This window comes from Geotrypetes seraphini, chromosome 14, assembly GCF_902459505.1.
Source record: "Geotrypetes seraphini chromosome 14, aGeoSer1.1, whole genome shotgun sequence".
Lineage (NCBI taxonomy): Eukaryota > Metazoa > Chordata > Amphibia > Gymnophiona > Dermophiidae > Geotrypetes > Geotrypetes seraphini.
The window spans coordinates 2,432,449-2,459,568 of NC_047097.1; the positions used below are offsets into that span (position 1 = coordinate 2,432,449).

Sequence of the window (27,120 nt, forward strand, 5' to 3'; positions counted from 1 at the left end):
TCTCTTAACAGCTGCATGACGATGGGTTTTGTTTTTATTGGCTAAGATTTTTGTGGACATCTAAAAGAATGGCTTGTAAAAAAGCATTTAGATTTCCACATGTTCAGAGCTTTGTTTTTTTCCTATTTGTATCCACGCTTTAGGCAGCTGAGGCTTGGCGAGATTGCTGTTGAGAGATCATTCTTGTAATGGGACAGAAGAGGAATGGGGACAGCCATTTGCTAATCCTGCTATAATTAAAAATAATTCCAAGATCCCCTTTCCAGAGACTTCATTCCTGTATTTCCTTTTGTATTTTGAGGTGGCCAAAGCAGTTTCTCACTCTTTGAATAACTGTGTGAACTGTTTGCCTGGACAAAAGGACGTGGACATGGCCCTGAAGAGCATTGGTGAATCCAGCAAGAAACTTCTTATTGACTCGGTAAACTAGACATTTACTTTTTTTTTTTTTTTTTTTTTCAAGCTGGACTTAGTTAAGTTCCAGTTCTGATTCTTGACAATGATTTTTATATTTATAGCGTAAGTGTGGTCCATAAGAGTGGATCGCATTTCAGAAGCGGGTGGTTTGTTTCTTATGCAAGTATGAACAGTTTTTATAGGTGAATTCATTGTGGCTGAATGTAGGCTTAATAACTTAACATTTTAAGGGCTAAGTCAATGAACTTCCCACATAGCATTCCATCACTTATGGGCTAGATTGTCAAATTGGTGAACTGAAGGAATTAAAAGATTAAAATTCCCTTCTGCTCTGATCAGCATTTTTTTTTTTTTTTTTAATCCAGTGGTTTCTTCCCTGGTGTTTCATATTTTCATTTCATTTGGAGCCAGGACTTTGATCCAGGCTATCTGAGGATTTTTCCCTATTCCTGTCCCCAGCACACTTAATCTGGTCATCACACAGTTGATCCTTTCCTAATAGCCATCCACCAGGACTGCTTCCAGAACCTGGCAATTGTGGTTCCCGAATTAAGCCACTAGATGCTATCTTTAGGTGAGGAGTGGCCTAGTGGAAGAGCTACTTCATCTGCACCCAAAGGTTGTGGGACTGAATCGCAGTGTTGTTCCTTGTAACCCTGGGCAAGTCACTTAATTGCCCCTGGTACAAAATAAGTACCTATATAATACGTAAATCGCTTTGAATGTGTAACCACAAAAAAGTGGTATACAAGTTCCTTTTGCCTTTAAGCAATGAACATAACCCAGCCGGCCTCTGAAGTAAGTTATATAAATTGCCCATGCATTTTTGCCAGTTAAGCAAAAGGTTGAACACTCAACTTTATAGAATTTTGTGGTCCTATGACATTGCCCCTGAAACAACACATGGAATGTTTTAAGGATAATACAGAATAGTGTCTGTTGGAGAAGATACTGTTTTATTAAATGTTGACAAGGCTTATCAATATTTGAGCCTCAGGCTCAATCTAATTGGCCAGATGCTCAAGAAAAATAAATCTAATGAGTTGGTTTTTTTTTAAAAGGTTTGGGAGCAAAGGAACAGCTAGGCTATTTAGTGTGAATTTTCAGCACTAGTCAAGGTACCAATTTGCACAGAATGAAAAAGTACCTGAGAAATCTAGCCAGGCAGAAAACAAAGCTGGTTAGTTTTAACTGAAAAATTCTCTTAAGATACTTGACTAAAATCACCATTAAGAAAAAGATGAAGGCCCTTTTGTTCCCTTCTTACTGATTTTCTTTTATCTTAAATCTGAAGGGTTTTGCTTCAGTTGATGGAAGTACCACTTTGGCTGAAGGGATGCCCCAAGGACACCACCTTGGGTGAATCTCTTCATAAACGTGGTTAATAAATCTTTAATAAATACGAGTAACCCACTCTGTGTGTGCATGCCAGCATATAAATATTTAACAACTAATGATATTGGGGCCTAACAGCTTCTACTAATTTTTATGGTGCTACTAGACACACACATCACATGGTGATTAGGAAAAGTGCTCAGGAGCTCATTTTTACCCTATTTGCATTACTTGTACCGTATATTCCTGCATGCCAATTCTTTCTGTGAATGTGCATAGGCAAGCCCACTTTTAGTGTATATTAACTGATAGCCAGCCTTTAGTAACTCAGGCCTACATCTCGCACTTTAATAACTTCTTCAGTTATGTTATCGTTCAACTTACCTCGTAGACTATCCTACATATGCATGTATCTATTTTTCTTGAATTGTCAAGGAAAGGGCAGCAGACACACATCTATCTAGTTCAATAGTCTTCAGCTAAGTCCCTTTCAGGATTGTCTGTAGGTCTCTCTCCACCACTTCCAAAAGTTCCTTATTTAGCATTCTCTTCTCTCTTTTTACTCATAGCTAAAACCATTTGCCTCATGGAACAGGCTTTACACGTGTAAACAAATGCGCATACAAGACTGCATGTGCATGAGTATATCTGACCTGAAAGAAGGGTTTCCTGTGGTTGAGGATGGGTGGGAGTAGCATTTATGTACTCACTTTATAAAATATTTACGTAAAATAAACTGGGAATTGGTATGTTCTTCCTATAGAGCAGGGGTGTCAAAGTCCCTCCTGGAGAGCCGCAATCCAGTCGGGTTTTCAGGATTTCCCCAATGAAATATGCATGAGATCTATTTGCTTGCACTGCTTTCATTGTATGCTAATAGATCTCATGCATATTCATTGGGGAAATCCTGAAAACCCGACTGGATTGCGGCTCTCCAGGAGGGACTTTGACACCCCTGCTATAGTGAGTACTTTCCAAAGAGAAAAAGTAAGCATACATGTTCCTGGGGAAATTTGTATAACTTAGCAAGATGCCGGGGGGGAGAAGTGCCAGCAGACTGCTTACAGGACGTGCCTCTCGCAGCGAGAGGCACGTCCGATAGTCAGTCAGCCGGTGCCTCTCCTCCTCGCCGGCATCTTGCGGCACACCTGGAATCTGCTGGAGCAGACAGTTTGCAATAAACTGATCTATAGACTGCGTCAATATAACAACTGGGCGCCAGTTATGTGCTCATTGCCACAGCTGAAGGACATCTGTGCATTTCAGCCCAAGATTAGTGTGCCATAGCTTTAAAAGTTTGCAGCATACTGCTATACTACTATGTATCATTTCTATAGCGCTGAAGGGCATAGGCAGTGCTGATAACCTGAATTTTGTTAAGTGTTAGACCTTGCATAGTTTGCTAGTGGTCACAATTGATTTTTCCTCCTATATATTTCTTAGCAATGGCAGCAACTCTTTAGCAGATGTGCCTCTGACCAAGTTTTTATTTGGACTCTAAAAGATAGACTGACTTTATCTAAACATTTACACAGGTTGAAATCAAACTACTACTACTATTGAGGTCACTGCCTTATTAAATATGAGGGCTGCTTGAAAAAGTAATGAGACTGCCTCTGGTTTTCTTTCCAAGAAGTAGACGTGGCAACGCTATGCTGGTTCTTGTGAAGCTCCAACATTGACGTTTCTGAACCTGTACTTGGACTGCCCCACAGTCTTCATTGTTGGGTCACAGTGAGAGGAAGAACTTCATACGTTTTATCAGGGCAGATGAGGAAGACGTATCTGTGAGAATATGCCAGAGGTGTGTGATTGGATTGTGTGTTAAACTTGCAAAGAGCAGTAATGAAACCCTTGAAATGTTACGGAAAGCTTATGGTGATGGAACAATTGGCCATGCTGCGTACTCTCATAGACACGTCTTTCTCATCTGCCATGACGAAATGTATGAAGTTCTTCCTCTCGCTGTGACCCAATAACGAAGACTATGGCAGTCCAACTGCAGTTTCAGAAACGTCAATGTTTGAGCTTCACAAGAACCAGAACGGCATTGCCACATCTGCCTCTGTTTTTCTTTCCAAGAAATCGTCTCATTTCTTTTAAATCAACCCTTGTATATTTGGGACTTAATTCTTATAATCTGAGTCCTTGGTTTCTCATGATTCTGCAGCCTTTGGAGTAGCTGCAAAATGTTGACCCTCCTTGTGAAATTTTCTTGTAGCTATGTAATTGCAAGGAAGGCCTGGAGCCTGAGCTGGGTCAAGAAAGCAGAAGTCTATGGTGGTCATTCAACTTAACTTCCTCCCCGTCCACTTTCTGTGCTCGTTAGGCAAGAGCAGCAGTGGCTTTCTTCTCTCTCTGCTTCCTGAGCTCTGATAAACTGTTTGAACCACTTACCATATATGGTTTCCAGCATTAGAAAAAATAATTTTGACAAAAATTTCAAATCAAAATCATTAAGCCACTTGACTGATTTTGATTTGAAATCTTTTTTTTTTTTTTAATTTTATTAATTTTCAAAACCTTAATACTACAATATAACAAATGTAATGTATAATTATACAATAGAAGCACATTCAACTTACACATATTTATAATCAACCATTTTCCATCCACCCACCCACCAATGATTATTCAATAAAACACAAAAACATATATTTCTGCAAAAACCTTACCCCATTCAAAATACTGATATCTTCCCACCCACCCCAAGTGTAAATATTTAAAAATCAATTTATAATAGAAATAACCCCCCCACCCCTTCCCTGGATATGTACAAAAATAACAAAAACTGACTCACATTCAATAATCAGTTATAATAAGGTAACATACGATGTCAGTGGGCCCCATATCAACTTAAATATATTACCATGCCCCAAATTCTCAGCGTTTATCCTTTCAAATCTATAACTAGAGCAAAGACTTGCCCAGCAGAACAAAAAATTTCAACGATCACAGTTCTTCCAGTTTCGGGTGATCATCTGGATGGCTATCCCAGTCATTATAAGGAAATATATTGATCTTTAGAGGGCTTAACATGTAATATTGTACCACAAATGACTGCCTCATACATTAGAGGAATTGATGATTCCAAAATGTTATTAATTCTACCCTATATTGACCTCCAAAAGCTAAGTATCAAAGGACAATAGAACAACAGATGATCCAATTGAAAATCAGCGGAGCAGTCCAGTCCAATACTATTAAATGTAATTGTCACAAGATTGCAGACTAATCTATCAATATTGATAAGCATGGACATGTGAATTACAAGTTCACATATGACAAGAATTTATATATAAATAGGACTTAGATGGTTGCTTAAGTTCGCGTTTACACCTCGCCAGTATTATTGACCATCACATTAATAAATTCATGCATTTTAAGATTAAATCTGCATCCATCAGCAAATGGTTTTTGATGTAATAACTGAAAAAGATATAAAATCACTCAAATATATGATTTCAAAACTTAAAATCAAAATAAAGGTAAAAGAGTGGTTTCAAATAAAAATCAAAAATCATACCAAATGATTATCATTTGTCATTTTAATTTACTTGGTTTGAAATCATATCCATCATTGATTATTTCCCATGTGGATTCAAATGGTTCAGTCAATCCTTGAAGCAGAGAGGAAGATAGTGGCTTCAGGTATTGTCACTGCTCTCCTCTTGTCACCCGGTTATTGTCACCCGGTTATTGTGGGAGAAGTCAGAGAAGGGATAGGGAAGTGAGAAGCAGCAAGAAAGAGGAGCTGGGAATGCTGGAAATTCAATTTTGGTGGACAGGCCGTGAAAGAAGGACAGGAAAATGGGGGGAGAGGGATTATTGGGAATTTTCAAAAGAGGAGCTATGTTATGGTTGACATTTTCAGGAGAATCTTGAAGGAGAAGTGGATGATGCGTTTTTGTTGGCGGAAGCTGGAAGAGAAAATTATGATGGGAAGTAGAACTTGTGAAAGAGCAAACAGAGTGGGAATTTAGGCTGAGAGTTAACATAAGAACTGCCATCTCCGGATCAAACCTTCGGTCCATCAAGTCCGGCGATCCGCACACGCGGAGGCCCTGCCAGGTGTACACTTAGATATAAAAAAAGATTTTGAAAAAAAGTGACCAAAACATGATTTTGTATGTATGAAAACGAATGAAATAGTGACTCATATATATGTTCACGGAGTTTTTTTATAAACCCGTGATGATGAGTGGAGGGCTGGGTACTTGTGTAGTCCCAACCTCCCTCAATTGAGGTTTATTTTTTCTCCGTTTCAATTTTTGGTTTACGTGCTGTCAGCTTTGTTTCTGGTATACATGGCCTGTATGTTTCCCTGCTAATAACTGGATTTTACAAACACGTATTTTTTATATATTTAGTAATTTATAGTCCACCATATCTTTATATGCCTCTCTTAAGGAGATATGCATCTAGTTTGCTCTTGAAGCCTAGGACGGTCGATTCCGCAATAATCTCCTCTGGGAGGGCATTCCAGGTGTCAACCACTCTCTGAGTGAAGCAGAACTTCCTGACATTAGACCTGAACCTGTCCCCCCTTAGCTTCATTACATGTCCTCTAGTCCGTGTCAAATTGGACAATGTAAATAATCTTCTCTGCTCTATTTTGTCGATTCCTTTCAGTATTTTGAAGGTCTCGATCATATCCCCATGCAGTCTCCTTTTCTCAAGGGAGAACAAGCCTAGTGTTATAAGTCTATCCTCGTATTCCAGTTTCTCCATACCCTTCACCAGTTTTGTTGCTCGTCTCTGCACCCTCTTCAGCAGTTTTATATCCTTCTTTAGGTAGGGAGACCAATGTTGGAAGCAGTATTCCAAGTGTGGTCTGACCATTGCCCTATAAAGCGGCATTATAACTTTCTCCGATCTACTCGAGATTCCTTTCTTTATCATGCCCAACATTCTATTTGCCTTCTTTGCCGCTGCCGCGCATTGTGCCGAAACAAATAGCTAATTCCAGGACACAGGTTTTTATGAAAGACCAATGAGTAAATGGGGAAGGCCTCAAGTAATCTAGTGAGTAGGGTGTTGTATCGATTAGACTGAAAATGCTTGATAAATGAGAGAGAGCCTGGAGACAGTGAGTGAATGTCTGTATTTTGTACTAAGGGGAGACGGGAAAGGAAGACTGTGGGTTACAGTTATTTATTTTATTTAATATACCACAATTTTTAACAAAAAAAAAAGTTAAGCCAAAGCAGTTTAAATGAGTAAAAACAATGTGTTAAAAATTAAAATAAAAGACGAACAAGGCAAAGGTACCAAGACAAATGAACAAACTAAATACAAATGAGCTGACAAGGGAAGGTGAAGGCTTACAATGTTTGTAAGGAAAAAAACCATAGAGGAAAGTAACAAGAGGCGGAGGGATAAGAAGAAGAAAGCTTTCATGTTTATCGAAGGTAAATAGGTCTATAGCGAACCTGAATCAAATGCCTTTTTGAAGTAATAAGCTTTGAGTTGTGACTTGAAGGTCTTAAGAGATTTTTCAACCTTAAATAAAGCGGTAGTGAGTTCCAAAGGCTCAGAGCCATCACTGAAAAGCTAGAATCCCGGTTGGTATCCAGAAACATCTGTCGAAAGGATGGCACAGATAGTAGGTGTTGAGAAGAACGACGAAGGTCCCTTATTGGTGAATAGGGAATCAGGTAATTAGGAATAAATGAAGCCCGAAGAACCAGATCTGAAAGATAAGGAGATTATATTAAAATGGTATCCTATAATCTATCAGGATCATGTGTTCAGTTTTGAGTAAGGGGGTGAGATGATCAAATTTTGAATGATGATAGAGAAGCCGGAATACTGTATTTTGAATGAGCTGAAGATGGCAAAGTTGATACTAAGGAAGTCAAATTAATAAAGAATTACATTAATCTAGCCTGGATATAACCAGGGAATGTAGAAGAGTTTTGACTTAGCATTGACCTAATGGAACAAATTTGGTGAAGCTTAAAGAAGGAGGAAGAAACAACACTTGAAATGTGTGAGTGAAATGATGATGCATTGTCTATAGTTACTCCAAGAATTTTAATTTGTCCCTCCTTCCTCCGCCCGACGCCGTTACAAGCAGGAGGACTCTGCTCTCTCTTAGAGCCCCTGCCTTTCCAGCCACCGGAGATCGCCGACGCAGCCCGACTTTTGAGTCGGATTTTCCCTCTTCAGCCCGTGGGGGCCACCGAAAGCCTCTCCCCCCAGCGACTTCCTAGGCAGAGGAAGGAGGAAGTTTCTGCCATCTTGTCCCTCCTTCCTCCGCCCGACGCCGTTACAAGCAGGAGGACTCTGCTCTCTCTTAGAGCCCCTGCCTTTCCAGCCACCGGAGATCGCCGACGCAGCCCGACTTTTGAGTCGGATTTTCCCTCTTCAGCCCGTGGGGGCCACCGAAAGCCTCTCCCCCCAGCGACTTCCTAGGCAGAGGAAGGAGGAAGTTTCTGCCATCTTGTCCCTCCTTCCTCCGCCCGACGCCGTTACAAGCAGGAGGACTCTGCTCTCTCTTAGAGCCCCTGCCTTTCCAGCCACCGGAGATCGCCGACGCAGCCCGACTTTTGAGCCGGATTTTCCTTCTTCAGCCCGTGAGGGCCACCGAAAGCCTCTCCCCCCAGCGACTAGAAACTCTGCCCCACAGTCCACCCAAAGTTCACCATTGTCAAAGTTTACCATTGTTTATACCCCTGCTTCTGCACCATATTTTACCATTGTATTCACTCATGTTTTGATGCTAACCTTTTTTTGCTTTTTTGCTCAGTTCTGCTCCAAACTGTACTCCCTGCCAAAGGTTTTGTTTCTTTTTTTTACCAGTCTCTCACTTTTTCAGCTACCCCAGTTCCCCCAGTACCCTGGACTACACATTTACCTCTCCTCCCCTCTCTAGGCTCGTACACAGTCAGCTTAATCTAAGTCCCCCCTACTCCTCCCTCAACCAACTCTACTCCCCCTTACTGCAGACTCTCACACACCAACCACCCTACCATGAATCCATCCTTCTGGATCCTTCTCCTCCTACTCTGCTCACCTCTCTACCCTTCCCTCTGTCTGAAACCTCCCTCCCCCAATCTACTTAATCCCGCCAACACCAATACCATCTGCCCCGGACTCAGAATCCCCACACTGATACGCACCAGAAACCCCCCTCCCAAGAAAAACCACCGAAAAGCCAACCTAGACTCCCTAAAGCCCCTGCCCCCTGCCAATCTTCGCAACACTGTCCCAGACTCTCTCACCCCAGTCCCGACAATCTACTGCAATGCCAGATCCGCATGCAATAAGACCCAAATCTTGAAAGACCTTCTAGACGAGCTCGACCCTGGTTTCCTATGCATCACAGAATCATGGATCGCCAAAGACGACCTATTCACTCAAAATGAACTCCTCCCCCATGGCTACCAAGGCCTCTTCTCCCCCAGACCCAACCGAAAAGGAGGTGGTCTGGCACTCCTCTACAAATCTTTCTTCGACGTCCAGCTCCTCGAGACGGGCACCCATGCTTCTCTAGAATATCTGCTCGCCTCAGTCACTGACGAACTCCGCACCCACCCATTGGGCATCCTAATACTATACCGACCACCCACCCCTTGGACCAAATCTTCCAATCTCGTCTATGAGACCATAACAAATGCCTTCCTTAAATTCCAAAGACTTTTGATCGTTGGCGATATCAACCTCCACCTCGACGACACAAATAACAATGACACATCTGAATTCAACAACTTCCTTACCTCTCTAGGTTTTCCCTTACCCACCCCATCCCCAACCCACGAAAAAGGACATACCCTAGACTTCACCACCTTCATTGATCTTACCGCCTTCAAAACCTCAACCGACGACACTCGCTGGGAACAAGTCCCCTGGTCAGATCATTTCTTAGGGACCACCTGTCTCCCCGTCTTCATGTCACATCTTGACTCCCCACCCCACTACTCTCATTCCATAACCTACCGCAAAAAAACCTTGAGCAACCTATTCTGGTCCAAACTCCTAAACAAACTCTCCTCCAACCCTAGACCTATAGACCCTGAATCACATTGGCACAACTGGACCACCCTCTCCGAGTCCACCTACCACTCCCTTGCTCCATTAACCACCAAAACCATCTCCTACCCCCGAAAGGCCCCCTGGTACCTACCTCTTCACAGAGAATTGAAACAGAAATGTCGCGCTTTGGAGCGCAAATGGAAAAAATCTAAATCCCCTTCTGATAGACAGACCTGGAGGACTAACATTAAATCCTACAACTCAACACTAAAAAAAGCCAGGAAAATCTTCTTCGGAGATAAGATCTCTAGATCCAATAACCAAATCAGTGCGCTGTTCAACATCTGGCGCTCCCTAACCACAAAAAAAGACCCACGTTCGCTTCCACCATCCCTATCAGCTGATGCCCTTGCAAATTTCTTTAATGAAAAGATTACCACTCTAAGATGCTCCTTCCCTCCCACAGTCTCCTACAACTCCCTGACCTCCATTGATCTCAATCCTACCTCACCTGTATCCACCCCCATTCCTGCCGACAGATCCTGGACCGCCTTCAAGCCTGTCTCTGAACCGCAAGTCTCCAAACTCTGCCACAAACTAAAAACTTGCAAGTGCATTTTGGATCCTTTCCCCTCCTATCTATTCGATAATATCCCTACACAGGCCATCGCTTCCCTCACCGACCTCATAAACTCTGCCCTAACATCGGGCCTTTTCTCCCCCGACATGGGGCACATTTCACTGTCCCCTCTACTGAAAAAGGCCGACCTTGATCCCACCATTCCATCTAATTACCGTCCTATAGCAAATATCCCTCTCCTAACCAAGTTATTAGAATCCATCATATCCACCCAACTCTCATCCTACCTAGAACGTTTCTCTATCCTCCTACCCCACCAATTCGGCTTCAGACCCAACTTCAGCACCGAATCCCTCTTGGCCTCACTAATCTCTAAGGTGCAACAACTCCACTCTCGAAAAAAATTCGCTGTTCTTCTTCAATTCGACCTCTCCGCAGCCTTCGATGTCGTTCACCACGACATCCTTATCTTCCAACTCTCCGAAATAGGCATAAGCTCCACAGTCCTTGACTGGTTCTCTAAATTCCTACGTTTCCGCTCCTACACCGTAAACACAAACGGCTCCTCATCCCCCGCCTGGAAGCCGAAATGTGGAGTCCCGCAAGGCTCACCCCTCTCTCCTATTCTTTTCAACATCTACATGTCCTCTCTCAAACTCCTTCATCTATCCCCCCTAGAAACTCTCTACTCCTATGCTGACGACATCCTCATCCTCCTCGAAACCGACGCGAACCTCTCGAACCTCACTGAGAACATCTCCACATGTATTACGAACCTCCAATCCTGGGCCCAATCTGTACAAATGAAACTGAATGAGTCCAAAACCAAACTCCTTTGGCTCGGCCCAATTTCAGATCATTTACCCACCTCCATCCCTCTACCTTCCGGCCCCACTCTTCATCTTGAGTTTTCAAGCAAAGTCCTAGGCATCATCTTAGACTCCTCTCTCTCCTTCAACGATCAACTCAATTCCCTAGTAAAAAAATGCTTCTTTAGCCTCCACATGTTAAGAAAAGTAAGATCTTGTTTTCATCATTCCCATTTCGCCATCCTCGTCCAATCCACCATCCTCTCTAGACTAGACTACTGCAACTCCATCTATATAAGCCTAACTAAGAAAAACCTCCATAGACTTCAGCTAATTCAAAACGCCGCTGCCAAGCTTATTTTCGCAAAGGGCAAGTTTGATCACGTTTCCCCACTCCTCTCCAAGCTTCACTGGCTCCCAGTATACTCCAGAGTCCTCTATAAATGTGCCTGCTTAGCCTTCAAGATTCTACATGGCGTCCTTCCTCCCGTTATCCCACTCTTTTGGAATTCATCAAACCCACTCTCTTCTAGACCCTCCCAAAAACTGAAACTATCTTTCCCGTCTATAAAAGGTATATCCCGCGCAGGAAAACTTGGAACATCCCTCCCCTTTAGAACCACTAAACTCTGGAACAACCTCTCATCCCCGCTCAGAAATTCTAGCTCCTTCCAAGCCTTCCGTAAACGCTTGAAAACTTGGCTTTTCTCAAAAATCTAATCTCCTCCCGTTCTCTAGTACCCTGCCCCTCTCTATCCTCTCTGTCCCTCTCCTATACCCCTTCCTTGTAATTCCTTTCCTCTTATCCTCTGTAAACCGTGCCGAGCTCTGCGCTTGCGGAGATGGTGCGGTATACAAACCTAATGGTTTAGTTTAGTTTAGTTTAATTGATTTGTTATCTTCCCTGGACAGTTTGCAATGTTATTGACTATTCTTTGTGATGTGGATTCTCTTTTCCTGTTTTGATATTGGCTGCATTATCAATAAAAATTATTTAAAAAAAAGAATGCAGCAAAGTGGTACCTTTCAGGCTAAAACTAGGAAGATTTGGAATACATTTTGTTGAAGAAAACATCATAGTTGATGTTTTCTGTGAATTGATTTTTAATCTATTCAGAGTTAACCAAGAAGAAAGGAGAAACGGGAGTGCAGTGGCATATCCCTCTTCATTTTTCAAATCGCAGAACCTCTGTCTTTTGCCCTCACCCATCTCTAATGATCCAGGAACTTCTCATTATCCCTGATCTTTTCACTGCCACTTCCTGCCCATCCACTGATATCAGTCTTCCCTGTTACTCTCACCTAATCTGTTCTGTCTTCCACCCCCTCATTTCTCCCCATCCCTGATCTTACTTTTCTTTCATTCGCTACACCTCTATTCAAGATCCCTCAACCACAGCACCCCCAAAAACACAAAATGAATGATATATTCAAATCAAGTTTATAAAGCTTACCTTATTTTTATAATGGAATGACATATATATACATACATTATTTAATATGAAAAATTATTCACGTTTATGAAAATGTCACAGAATTGCTGCACAATGTTAAACCTGACCTTTGAATAGTGTTCTTAAATAATTATATTGGACTTATTCATTAATAAGTATTGATCTATGCAATGTGCCTTATATACTTGTAAGCCCTATGTTGAGCAATTCAATTGGACAATTGAAGCATTATTGCTGTAAGTCAATTTGTATGGCTTTCTACTTTAGTAAGTTTAATCTTCTGTAATCAATGGGATAGTTGTACTGATGAGCCAATAATCACAAAATTTGGCTAGTGATTTATGAAGTAATGTTTAGCTGGCAATGTATTTTCACCTATGGTTGAGTAGTCTGGTGGATAGAAAAGTAGACTGAGAAGCCAGAGAAGTCCAGTTCAAATCCCATTGCTCTTGTTTGTCACTTAACCCCACTGTATCTGAATGTAACTCGCTTTGACATAACTACAGAAAAGACATGAGGTAAATCCCATCCCATTACACTTTTATTAGATTTGTTAAATTCATTAGTTTTTTCCATTAATTTATCTTGAAAACATAGTTGAAAGGTAATAATGATTTTTTTCCTCACACAAACATTTATTTCCTAACATATAGAAACTGAATGCATGAGGTATGATGTTTTAGACCAGGGGTGTCAAATGTCGGTCCTCGAGGGCTGCAATCCAGTCGGGTTTTCAGGATTTCCCCAATGAATATGCATGAGATCTATTTGCATGCACTGCTTTCATTTGACACCCCTATTTTAGACCACGTCAGATTTTTTATTTTGCGAGTATTCCTAGTTCCCCAGATTCCTTTAGCAAAGTTACTTTACAAAATACATAACAGGATTTACTTATGCACAATTAGGTCTCTAGAACAGGAGTAATTAGTTCTTAATTAACTGGGATGGTCATCTGTCTGATCTCTTGAAGTTGCCTCCAAGTACAAAGCCTTTCCAAGAAGCCCAGAGCGAACTTAACCAAGCTGCAGCAGACCTGAACCAGTCTGCAGGTGAAGTAGTTCATGCTTCCCGCAGCCAAAGTGGGGAATTGGCAGCTGCTTCTGGGAAATTCAGTGAAGATTTTGATGAGTTTTTGGATGCTGGTGTTGAAATGGCTGGACAGGCTCAGGTAAGTTCAAAGATGCATTTGTTTGACTCATTGCTTTCATATGTAATTTGATGGTAGAGTACCATAGGGATAAAAGCCAGTTGATTTATGTCTGTTATTAAATCTTTGTCAAGAAGAGAGTAGGAAAGGGAGTATTACAAAGGGCCTTTCCTTACTGATAAAAGGAAAATATGCAAAGAAGAAACAGTCAGCAATTCTTGGTGTCTGCTTCAGCTTTTTCCAGCATGCTTCCTCACTACATGAAAGGATATATATCACTTTGTGTGTTTGAACCAGTCTCAGGGTTAAGTGGATTTTTGTGGGTGATGTATAAGGGATCCTAAGAAAATTACAACTACTTTTATGTCGTATATTGATACGGGGGGTTGGGGGAAACAGATTGTAGAGTACATGACTTGTGTGTAAAAATCTACATGCCAAATTGGCCTCTGAAAATTTACTAGGACTGGGTTCCTAAACTTATACACCTAAACTAAATCTTAAGCTTATATACCGCATCTTCTCTATAAGGATAGAGCTTGACACGGTTTACAAGAGTTTTGAAAAAAAGAAAATATAATAAGAATTAGTGATTATATAGAGAGCAGCGGAATTTTCATTTTTTAAAATAGCCACCTAATTGCACTAGGCTCTTAAATTTAGGATCCTAAAAAATGGGTAGCATTGATCGAGACCAAACATCTAAATCTATGGCAAATGAATGATAGGCTTCAAATTAAGAGCATAACTTGTGATCCTAAGTATAGGCAAAGTTTCAGCTGAAAACGTAAAGCCCCATTTTACACAAAGGCTATAAATGAGAAATTGGACGTCCAATACAGGATATTTCCCCCAGTGTTTTTATAAAAATACATGTAAGGATGTGAACAGGCGCAGCTGGAACAACCAGTTTACAAACCTAAACGTACAAGAAAATAGCGGCTTCACTCGAAGCATATAGCGCATAAATACCTCTTATTCCAAGTGTTGTAATATATGATTCAACCACTCTTAATAGCTATACATTTCATAACTTTACTGAATCTTCAGACCTCAGAAACACCACTCATTGCTCAAATATTTATCATAGTGATAAGCTTGACATATTGTCTCTTCACTGGCCCACTTTTTTTATCCTAATCGGATTTCAATGTTTAAAGTGATTTTTAAAGTGCAACAGTTTTAAAGTGCTTAAAAAGTGCCTTAAAGTGCTACTAGTCAAATGCTTTTACATATTACTAAAGGTTTAAAACTTAGGGCCTGTTTTACAAAGCCGTGCTGCAACGGCCCCGAAGCCCTTTAAATCTCTATGGGTTTCGGGGCCGTTACCGCGCTGCAGCTGCTAGCGTGGCTTTGTAAAACAGGCCCTTAGTTTTTATGATCGGGGACACATTGTAAATTAATGGTCGGGTGACAACGGAGTGATTGTGGGAAACGATCCTTGATAAAGCGTTGAATACACGAAACATGTTGGGTCCGAGTTTCCCCGATCATAAAAACTGAGATAAGTCATAAACCTTTAGTACATATGTAAAAGCATTTGACTAGTAGCACTTTAAGGCACTTTTTAAGCACTTTAAAAACTACATTTTAAACATTGAAATCCGATTAGGATAAAAAAAAAAAGTAGGCCGGTGAGGAGACAACACGTCAAGCTTATTTCTATGATAAACATTTGAGCGATGAGTGGTGTTTCTGAGGTCCGAAGCTTCAGTAAAGTTATGAAAAGTATAGCTATTAAGAGTGGTTGAATCATATCTCACAACGGATATTTATCACTTTAAAAAGTTGGACATACAAAAGAAGCAGGTTAAGGAGCCAAGGAAAATAATTGTTCTGAATTTCTGAGGTTGTGGTAGACAGGGCTGGGACATAAGCATTTTGAGTACCCTAGGTTTATTCATTTTATTTAAAATATTTCTAAACTGCTCTATCCAGTTCTAGGCAATGCACTTTACACATACTTAGGGCCTGTTTTACAAAGCCGTACGGCAACAGCCCCAAAGCCCTTTAAATCTCTATGGGCTTCGGGGCCTATACCGCGCTGCAGCTGCTAGCGCGGCTTTGTAAAACAGGCCCTTAATCTTCTGCTCCCTCCACCCCCCCCCAAAGATGGCATACTTTTAAATATTCAGCCTTCTTTGATATTTATGTCACATGCACACATAATAATGGCAATTTCCAGAAGCCATTTATCCACAGAAATGGACTATTTCAAAATGGCCCACTCTTTCTGCAGGTAGGTGTGTGTGTTTGTGTGTGTGTTAATGTTTCTTAGAGTTTGCATCAGGATCTATTGTTTTGCTTCGAATGCAGCTTCTCTTGTCCCCCCCCCCCCTCTCCCTCAGCTGTTACTCTAGGCCACAGGTGTCGAAGTCGGTCCTCGAGGGCCGCAATCCAGTCGGGTTTTCAGAATTTCCCCAATGAATATGCATTGAAAGCAGTGCATGCACATAGATCTCATGCATATTCATTGGGGAAATCTTGAAAACCCGAGTAGATTGCGGCCCTCGAGGACCGACTTCGACACCCCTGCTCTAGGCAATCGCTTAGTTATGTCTAATAGTTGGACTGACGATAGCACAGTTTCTCCCTGAATTGTTTGTGGAGACTTCAGTTCCAAACCATCAGATAGTTGGCACTTATGCATGACTTGGAGGAGATGCTAAAGCTAGCAGAGCCATTTAATAAACTGGATGCATATTCCCATTGTAATATGGGAATTATCACCCTAATTTTATAAAAAGCATTAAAAATTGCATGTACAAATTTGGGCGAGCTCCCAATTTGTGCATGCAGTTTAATTAATGAGTCACTATTTGGGATCTTAAGCAAATATTGAAGCTAATTAGAATTAATTAAAATTTACATGCATGTCTTTAAATATGAGATTGGCGTGGTTCAAAAAAGGGAACATAATCATTGAAGAGTCATGGGAGGATCATGGGCATTTTTCCGATTTATGTATGCATTTAAAGAATAAAGGGGGATTCGCACTTAATTTAAGATGGCAGATTAATTTTCAGTTTAAAAACTTGATTTATTGCAGGCTTTCTATCTTAAATTGCATTAGCTTCCAGAGTGTGGGTGCAATTCCCAGTGCTAAGTGCTATTCTAATTTCTTTTGGCTCCATTTATTTAAGGCACCATTTATAGAATCTGGTCCTATGTGTATGCTTTTCAGCTCACATAAACTGTGTTCCTTTAAATCTCTGCATCCAAGCAGAGCTTTCTGTAAAATACATTGAAGAATGTTGACATGTACAGTGGAAGTGGTGATAAATATTCTTGGAAAAAAATGAGCAACATCCCTCTGCAGTGCTGGAGATTATCATTTATACTTGAATATAAGATGAGATTTCTGAGCCAAAAAAATGGGCCACAAATGGGGGTCTTGTCTTATATTCAGGTCAGCGCCCACCCGCTCCCCCTCCCGGACTTTTTGCAGGCCTCTGGCCTGCCATATGACCTGATGGGCCGGGACAGGAGGGATTCCTCCAGTCTCCTGTCCCAGCCGACTCTGACAATTTTTTTACCTCCCTCCCGCATACCTTTTTGAATCCTTGGTGGTCCAGCGGTGTACCAGGCAGGAGTGAACTTTTTGCGCTCCTAACAAGTACCGAGCCGCTCGCTGAATGGCTGCCACCAGTTCTCACGGGACTCATGAGAACTGGCGGCAGCCATTCATGGAGCAGCTCAGGGCTGGGGAGGAGCGCAAAAAGCTCGCTCTGGTTGATGTGTACAGTTCTGTCCCCATTCCTTCATTGTTTGATTATTCCTCATGGGGTTTGTTTCCTTGCTTTCTGCTGTGTTTGTGCTTAAGGCAGCTTGATTTCAAAAACCTGTACATATTAATGGTGCAAATTGATCAGCAAGGACTCAAAATGATTTCTTAAACTTTGGAGGCAAAAATGACAAACAAGAGGTTGACACAAATCTCTTAATCCATCATAGAAAGCCCTGGCTGAAATGAGCACTTTTATGAAACATGTGAAATCTTTTTTAAACTCTGTTAAACTAACTGCTTTTAGCACATTGTAAATAGTGTTAATAGTGGATTTCTGATATCATGTGTGTCCCAGTGCTTCTAAAATTACCTCTAAAGTATATATGTGCAAGAGTCACCTGGTTAGCTTTGTGTGCAAATATCTTTAGTAACCCTCACCCTACCTCTTCTGGACAATCATATGTAGAGGTTTTTGCAGTCCCTTAACTTTAGAATAACTAGCTAACTCATGTGATCTGAACAGCACGAGCCCAGTGTCGCAAATTTGATAGTTGTGCCAGGCAGAGATGACATCCTCAGGCACAAAGTGATTTGACAAGAAAACCATTGTTCAGAAATTAGATTGTATTCCCCTTCCATTTCTTTATGAACACTGCTGCTGCTGGAAACTAAATCCATTAGTGTTTTTTTCAGGATTTTTTTTCATTTTGGCATTTACGGAGTAGGAAACGTGGGGAGTTACACAGTGAGGAGAAGTAGAGATTTGGGATCTCTTACCTAGGAAATTATTTTGGAGCAAGTGAATTTGTATTTTAAAATGATATTTGTGTGGAACTTGAGTCCACTTTTATAATGACCATATCTGTGTCACTGTGTGATATCTCAGACTAAAGAGGACCAAATGCAAGTCGTGGGGAATTTAAAAACCATCTCTATGGCATCCAGCAAGCTGCTGTTGGCAGCCAAGTCCCTTTCCGTTGATCCTGGAGCTCCCAATGCCAAGAACCTTCTTGCTGCTGCTGCCAGGTAAGGGCAAGAGATGCCTAGTTGGAGTTTTCAAGGCCTTGGTGTCCCAGAAATGCTGAATGTGTATGCACCTGGAAGTACTGGAAACTATAGGTGACCTGTGTTCGTTCTTTAGGAAGGATCATGAGAGAGTCTACCATACTTATAACATATTTATGATTTATGGTGCTCGAGGCCTAAAGCAAAACAGTTTCGTCTTTTAAATTCTGTCTTTAATTTTGGAAACTTTGTTCTTAATTTGTATGGCAAAAGAACCTGTCCCTTAGTACTTCCAAAACTCAATTATTTCTTCCTATTGCCAACCCGACTAATTAAACAATGTGTTACCAACCTATGATTAGATATACGGTGCACTTGAAGTCACTTCTTAGCTACTTAAACTGTGAAAATATAAAGTGTATATTCCTTTCATATCACTTTTGTGGAATGTAAAGTTATGCCTGTCTGGTTTGAAAGACCTGTTTGTTTTTTAAGGCTAGCTTGATGACTCATGTGGCAGGTCTTTTGTAATGCCATTTAGAGGGTCCTCCAGATCAACAGGGGCCTGGAGATGCTGGGGGATAAGGGGGGTGCAATTGTGGTCCTTGCTTTAAGAGTGACATCTAGTGGCCAGATTGAAGATACACAATTACAGTTTTCCAGAAGGCGTTTTGCTTGGTTTGTCTTCATTTGAGATTTCATAAATAAATTTAAAAAAACAAGTTAAATTCTTGCCAGCAGGGCGGGGCTGGGCATGACTAAATGAGACAGAGGAAGGAATGGTGTTGGTGGTGATGGTGGGGGGGAGGGGGTTTCCACTGAACTGGTCTGCATAGAGCCCTCAGTTGCTAAGACCAACCCTGTTCACGTCCACCTAAATTCTGTCCACATAGAATCCCTAACTAAATTTGAAAACCCTGTCTGGCTGCAGAGATTGAGCCAGACATTTAACCCCCCACCCCTACCCCTGTACAAAGCCACGCTAGTGGCTGCTGCTGCAGTAACTGCCCCGAAGCCCATAGAAATTTAAAGGGGTAAAAGGGAGGGGGTAACTAGTTAATATATTCAGGACTAATTGGCCAAATGAATGCAGATAAGTGCAGCTTGCCCTTATGAAGCTGGATATTAGCTACAGCTGAATGTCTAAGCAAAGTTAATCACTTAAAATTAGCAGTTTACACCACTAAGCAGCAAAGTTTTTATGAAAACCACCAATATGTGTTGCTATTTTAGTCGGCGTTTGGAACTCGACATGAGACTTATGTCAGTAGGATGTGATCTTGTAGACCCTAAATACTGGAGCAACAAGGAGAATACTGTAAAATGATCTATGATGAAATGTTAAGAACAAAACAAATCCACTTGCAGTTTTTAAAGGATTTACTATATGGTTTCTTTTTAGAGCTGTGACCGAGAGCATTAATCAGCTCATCACCCTGTGTACTCAGCAAGCACCGGGCCAAAAGGAATGTGACAATGCATTAAGGGAGTTAGAGGTACGTATCAATTGCATTCATCTTGATTTTTGCTGGAGCTCCTCTGGGTTCTCCTGCCTTTCATTCTGAATGTTTCCTCTTTTTAACATTTCTGCACAGAGGAATGCGTTGCTAGTTTATTGTTTATGTGGGTGCTATATTCATTTTAATTAACCACTAGTCCCCTGTCCACCTCCTGTTTTTTTTGATTGTGGTGAGAAATAATGAACTTAGCTCACATTGATGTCTATGTCTTCTAGAGAAATCGGCTAGAATTTGGATTTGCTTTGTTCAAAGCAGGGAGAAGGCATCAAGTTGGGGTAAAATCAGGCTTTTGTATATTAAATCTAATATCTTTTTTTTTTCTAAATACTCTCTTAAATAACTAATTATCAAATTTTGTGTATTGTGCTGAGTCACCTCCACCACGGTCGTATCATAACAGATACATTGAGCACGACTATTGAGGAAACCATCATAGCGCAACACTATTCTTGCACCTAATCACCTTGGTTAGGGATTTGTTTTAACACTGTTATCACTCTCCTTATGATGCTATAACTATATAATAACAGGAATAGGAATTTACAGCGACACTTATCTTTTCTTGTTTTTGTAGCTGAAATTCAATTGCCGAGATCCTCTTCAAATCGTGTCTGCTGTTTCCACAAGTGTCCAAACACCAGAACAGTGATCGCAACGTGAAAAAATGTGCAAATGAAAAGTTCAAAAATGGAAGAACAACCCTAGGAGGAACTGATGAATATGTTCGCATTATGTTTAAATATATTTTGCAAACTAAATCTCATTTTGCATAATAAAAGTATTCTTACTTTTATTATGTAGTAAAATGAGATTTAGTGTGCAAAAGATATTTAAACATAATGCGAACATATTCATCAGTTCCTCCTAGGGTTGTTCTCCCTGAAGACGCAGTGTGAAACCCAGCTTGGATCAGAGGGCAGTTAATCAACTTAGCGGATGTATTATATCAAAGAACAACAACAACAAAAAAAGGCATGGACATAGGTGTTATGGGGTTTTTTGTTTTTTTTTAACTTTTCATTTGCACATTTTTTCACGTTACGATCACTGTTGTGGTGTTTGGACACTTGTGGAAACAGCAAACACAATTTGAAGAGGACCTCGGCAATTGAATTTCAGCTACAAAAACAAGAAAAGATAAGTGTCGCTGTAAATTCCTGTTCCTGTTATTATATAGTTATAACATCATAAGGAGAGTGATAACAGTGTTAAAACAAATCCCTAACCAAGGTGATTAGGTGCAAGAATAGTGTTGCGCTATGATGGTTTCCTCAATAGTCGTGCTCAATGTATCTGTTATGATACGACCGTGGTGGAGGTGACTGAGTACAATACACAAAATTTATTTGATAATTAGTTATTTAAAAGAGTATTTAAAAAAAAAGACATTAGATTTAATATACAACAACATTTGAATGTCAAGCATATATTCATTTAACCAATATTTTGAATAAAATCAGACTTTTAACACAACTTAATTTCCCACTGGAGTAACCAAGCTGTGGAGTCTCAGTACCACAGGTTGCTGACACTGTGGTAAATGACTACTGTTTGCACGTCACCTTGTAAGCAGTGTTAGTCCATCAGCCTGGAAGCATCAGACCGCGAAGCCATGGCATGTTGCTTCCGGGCCATTTTTTAAAAAAATTAGCAGTCTCTCACACCCCTTAACAGAAATCCCCTGTTGTGCCTCCTTCCCACCCACTCCACAAGGTGGTAGAAACCTGACCCCCTTGCTGTGGTTTCACAAGGGGTCACCAGAGACATTTTGGATCCTGACAATGGTGAGGGCAGGAGCAACTGGGGATTACCCACCAGATACCAGGGGAAAATTTGAAGGGAGGGGGAGGCAGTTTCTGGGTAGGGGAGACGCTTTGGGGAGGGCATTGTTGAAGTTAATTTGGGAGGGAGCATGTTTAGGGAGGCTACAACAGAGGCTATCGGGGGGAGGGGGTGGCGACTACAGTACTAACTTTTAAAGGTGCTGGTTCCTTTAAAAGACTGCTTGGAAGCTTCAGGTCATTGCTTGGTGACTCATTGCTCCTGAACTGTAAAATAGCCTCAGTTGGGGTCATTTTACAAGCTATATCATGGTTGTAAGCCACAGTATAGCATTTATATAGTAATGAGCTGCTTTACATGCATTTGCATGCTTTGTATCTCATCATAATGTACCCCGCAGTAACTGAAACAATGTTATATTAAGGCAAAACAACCTGCATTAGTTCCCTTTGAGACTCTTCCTAGCCCTCTTCATCCCACAGACTGCCATCCTAAACTTAACCTGGCAATATAAGAACATAAGAATTGCCGCTGCTGGGTCAGACCATTGGTTCATTGTGCCCAGCAGTCCGCTCTCGTGGTGGTTTTAGGTCAAAGACCAGTGTTTAACTGAGTCTAGCCTCACCAGCATACGTTTTGATTTAGCAGGAACTTGTCTAACTTTGTCTTCAATACCTGGAGGGTGTTTTCCCCTTTAACAGCCTCCAGAAGAGCATTCCAGTTTTCCACCACTCTCTGGGTGAAGAAGAACTTCCTTATGTTTGTACGGAATCTATCCCCTTTTAACTTTAGAGAGTGCTTTCTCGTTCTCCCTACCTTGGAGAGGGTGAACAACCTGTCTTTATCTACTAAGTCTATTCACTTCATTATTTTGAATGTTTCGATCATGTCCCCTCTCAATCTCCACTTTTCAAGGGAGAAGAGGCCCAGTTACTCTAATCTCTCACTGTACGACAACTCCTCCAGCCCCTTAACCATTTTGGTCGCTCTTCTCTGGACCCTTTCGAGTAGTACTGTGTCCTTCTTCAAGTACTGCAACCAGTGCTGGACGTAGTATTCCAGGTAGGGGTGTACCATGGTCTGGTATAGTGGCATGATAACCTTCTCCGATCTGTTCGTGATCCCCTTTTTGATAAATCTTAGCATTCTGTTCACCCTTTTCCCGCCGCGCATTGCGTGGATGGCATCATCGACGTTTTGACCAGAACTTCTATGTCTCTTTCCTGGGGGGGGGGGGGTCTCTCCGAGTACTGCACCGGATATCCTGTACTCGTGTATAAGATTTTTGTTACCGACATTCATTACCTTACACTTATCCACGTTAAATCTCATTTACCATGTCGCGACCCATTTCTCGAGCGTATTTATGTCATGTTGCAGGTCTTCGCAATCCTTCTGTGCCCTCACTACTCTGAATAACTTCGTATCGTCTGCAAATTTAATCACCTCGCTCGTCGTACCAATTTCCAGGTCGTTTATAAATATGTTGAAGAGCACTGGTCCAAGCACCAAACCCTGCGGCACTCCACTCGTGACACTTTTCCAATCCAAGTATTGTCCATTTACCCCCACTCTCTGTTTCCTATCCGCCAACCAGTTTTTAACCAACGTGAGTATTTCACCCTTGATTCCAAGGCTCACAATTTTTCAAAGTAGTCATTCATGCGGTTACTTGTCGAATGCCTTCTGAAAATCCAGATATACAGTGTCGACTGGGCCACCTTTGTATATCTATCTACCTGTTAACTCTCTTGAAGAAGTGCAGCAAATTTGTCAAGCAAGATATTCCTTTGCTGAAGCCATGCTGGCTGGTCCTCTTCAGATTGTGTCCATCAAAGTGGTCAATGATGCGGTCTTTTATCAGCACCTCTACTATCTTTCCCGGTACCGAGGTCAGACTCACCGGTCTGTAGTTTCCCAGATCTCCCCTCGAATCTTTCTTGAAGATTGGCATAACATTCGCCACTTTCCAGTCTTCTGGAATCCTTCTCAATTTGATCAACAGATTGGCTATTAGTTGAAGCAGTTCAGCTATAACCCCTCTCAGTTCCTTGATTACCCTCGGATGGATACCATCCGGTCCAGGGGATTTATCATTTTTAAGCCTATCAATCTGCCTGCATAACTCTTCTAGACTGAACGCCAACCCAGTCAGTTTTTCGTCTTCATTTCCTGCGTATGGCCTGTCTGCTTCAGGTATGTTATGTATATTCTCTTCGGTAAATACAGATGCAAAAAATGTGTTCAGTTTGTTGGCGATAGCTTTGTCCTCTTTTAGCACTCCCTTTATTCCGTGGTCATCCAACGGCCCCACCACTTCCTTCACGGGTCGTTTCCCCTTAATATATCGAAAGAACGGCTTGAAGGTTTTTTGCCTCCTTGGCTACTTTTTCCTCGTAGTCTCTTTTGGCCCTTCTTACCGCCTTATGGCATCTGCTTTGATGTTGTTTGTGCTTTTTTCAGTTTTCGTCTGTTTTTGACCTTTTCCATTCCTTAAACGAAGTCTTCTTGTCTCTGATTAAACTCACTTAACAACACTACATCACAAATGTAAGTCATCTTGCTGTAAGCTGTAATGATTCCCTGTTGAAAATTGTGGGATATAAGAAGTTGTATTGTATGTTAAAGAGAAAATAATGTGGGTTATTGCCCTAAATACATTAGTGATTTTTTATATTATATTAGTGATTTTTATTCCACCATTACCTTACTATTACTACTATTACTACTACTACTACTGCTTCTTATCACTTATATAGCGCTGAAAGCCGTACATAGCACTGTACATTTTGACATTTATAGACGGTCCCTGCTCGGAAGAATTTACAATCTAACTTGGACAGACAGACATGGTGAGACAGGTAGTACAGCTTGATAACTCCCATCTATTTCAATCATAAGTTTATGCTTAGAGAAGTAAATGCTGATCAAAACTGTTTTTTTTCCCCCAATTTCGGCTAAAGCCAAGACTATTACCAAAACTGTCTAAATAATTTTAGCTGAAACCTAAACCGAAAACTAAAGTTTGGTTGCGTGAATGTGAACCAATGAGGGGAGTATCATAATTTATAGTCTGCAATCCTCTGCTAAACCCACAGGAGATTATCCTCAAGTCCCCAGGAACTAAGAGAGTCATTGCAACAAGGACTTCTCAAGAAGTCTGATACCTTTAGGTTTCTAAGGCAATGCAGATGTAGTTAATTATCCTCTAGACAGGAACTTTGTGAGAACATGTAAAAAAAAATCATGAATACCATATTTTTTGCTTACCCAAAACTGTGCACAGTTAACAAGAGGAAGTAACATTGAGATATTTCCTGTGTTGTATTTATTTCTAAAACTGATTTAAGGATAAGCATGATACAGATTCTTACTAAAATTGAGTAAAGGAGTCTAGACACTGGTCTACACTGTGAACATTATACCAGTCTGATGAAAAATCCTGAATAAAAAAAGCCCATTGATGTTAATGAATGCTCTGATAAATTTGTAATCAAGAGCAATACATTTCTCAAATTATTTTCTAATATATAAACTTCATTTCATTGTAATTTTACTTTCCTACTAACACTATAGCCTGACCAGTACTTGTGCTTGAAAACAATCACTGCAGGTTCCTTTCTCAAAGAATCTAGCTTCTGCAAGCCATAAGTTTGATTAATATGTTGCATCACCTTTTTTTTTTTTTCTTTATTCATTTTCAAAATTACGTTAAGTGTTAAATATATTCATTCACATTAAAAATAAATATATCACTTACAAACAATCATTGATACATTTCATAAATTCTTATCTCTTCCCCTTTCCCATCCCTCCCACCCATATATTCCATTATCATATTAAACATGTTGCATCACCTTCATACCCAATAGAACCTGGAAATTCTTTAGAATTACAGAAATACTATCTAAGCCAGAATATACATACTAATTTAAATAATGAAAGCACCTTCATGCAAAATAACCTCCACACACATAGACCTTAGCTAAAGAAAACTAAAACTGAAAGCCACAGTTCTTTTACCATGGCTGACTTTGCACCACATTGAAGTGACAGCTGATGTCATATCTTCAGAGAGGCTAATTCCTAAGGAGCTTATCATCCCACATTTCCAGACTTAAATTCCTGCTAAACTTTAGTATCAAAAGCTTTTATTTGAAGCAGTCTATTTACCATATACACTACTTTCCAAGATCATACTGCATTACTTGCAATCGCATTGCACAAGAAAGAAAAGAAAGCAAAGAATAGTTCCCCCCATCCTGGAATGCTTTATAATACCTAGTGGTCTAGTGCAGTTTTTCAAACTCGATCCTAGAGTACCCCCTTGCCAGTCAGGTTTTTAGGATATCCACATTGGATTTGCATAAACTTGATTTGCATATACTGCCTCCATTATATGCAAATTTCTTTCATGCATATTTATTGTGAATATCTTGAAAGCCTGACTGGCAAGGGGTTACTCCAGAACCGAGTTGAGAAACACTGGTCTAGTGGTACCGGACGTCTGGATTTACCCAGACATGTCCGGATGGCTTTTCAAAATCCGGCAAACCCAGCACTTAGTGTGGGTTTTGGAAAACTTCCAGTTGGCAGTGACCTTGGGAGGGCATCTGTGCATGGGCGGATGCAACGCAGTGGCGTCATGTGCATACGTGTGGCATCATCACATCACACCTGCGCATGTGGAGATACCCTCCCGACGCCGCTCCAAACAAGTGAACAGGTTGAGGGGGGCAGAGCTGGGGCATGAGTCGGGTGGAACTGGATGGGGCCAGGGACATGGCCATGGGTCTGAATTTTACTTCTGTAAAATCTGGTAACTCTATCTAATGGTGTAGTCAGGATAGGACTGATCTTCTGTCACTCATGCCCATCTCAAAATGGCAACCATCTCAGATTTCCACTAGGGGTCATGGTGGCTGCTTTGAGAGCAAAGCCTAGATGACTACTACAGGCTGTCCTCGAGTTACAAACGCTCGACTTAAGTACGACTTGTACTTAAGAACGTGGTCACGGCTTCATTTGATTTCATTGAGCAGTCTTTTCAGTGGCATAGACCCCTATATTTCCCCCTTCAGCAGATTCAGGAATGATACATGGCCACATTACGAACAGCATGTGGTTGTGCATGCTGTACCTTAGAGGGAAGACTGGTAGGGGCAGTTGACTCTTTTGTCAGCTGGGAGCAGAGATAAGCATCAAGAATCTTAAAATCTACAAGTTCTGAGTTACATAGAAATCTGACTTAACAGCTTTAAAAACGTAACTTGTTCTTAACCCGGGTACTGCATGTACTACTACTGCTTATCAATTCTATAGCACAATTAAACTGCCAGGAATTGTAAGATAGGCCCATGGGGA

At 41.0% G+C, this 27,120-nt stretch overlaps 1 protein-coding gene across 2 annotated transcripts in view; it reads left to right on the forward strand.

The window, feature by feature from the left end:
- TLN2 (talin 2) overlaps positions 1-27,120 on the forward strand; it is a 572,423-nt gene that overhangs the window by 344,228 nt on the left and 201,075 nt on the right. For both annotated transcript variants that reach the window (XM_033920311.1, XM_033920312.1), the window contains 4 exons: positions 302-421; positions 13,546-13,743; positions 18,336-18,475; positions 19,857-19,950. In XM_033920311.1, coding sequence (XP_033776202.1) covers positions 302-421; positions 13,546-13,743; positions 18,336-18,475; positions 19,857-19,950 — 552 coding nt within the window. The remainder of the gene's footprint in view (positions 1-301; positions 422-13,545; positions 13,744-18,335; positions 18,476-19,856; positions 19,951-27,120) is intronic.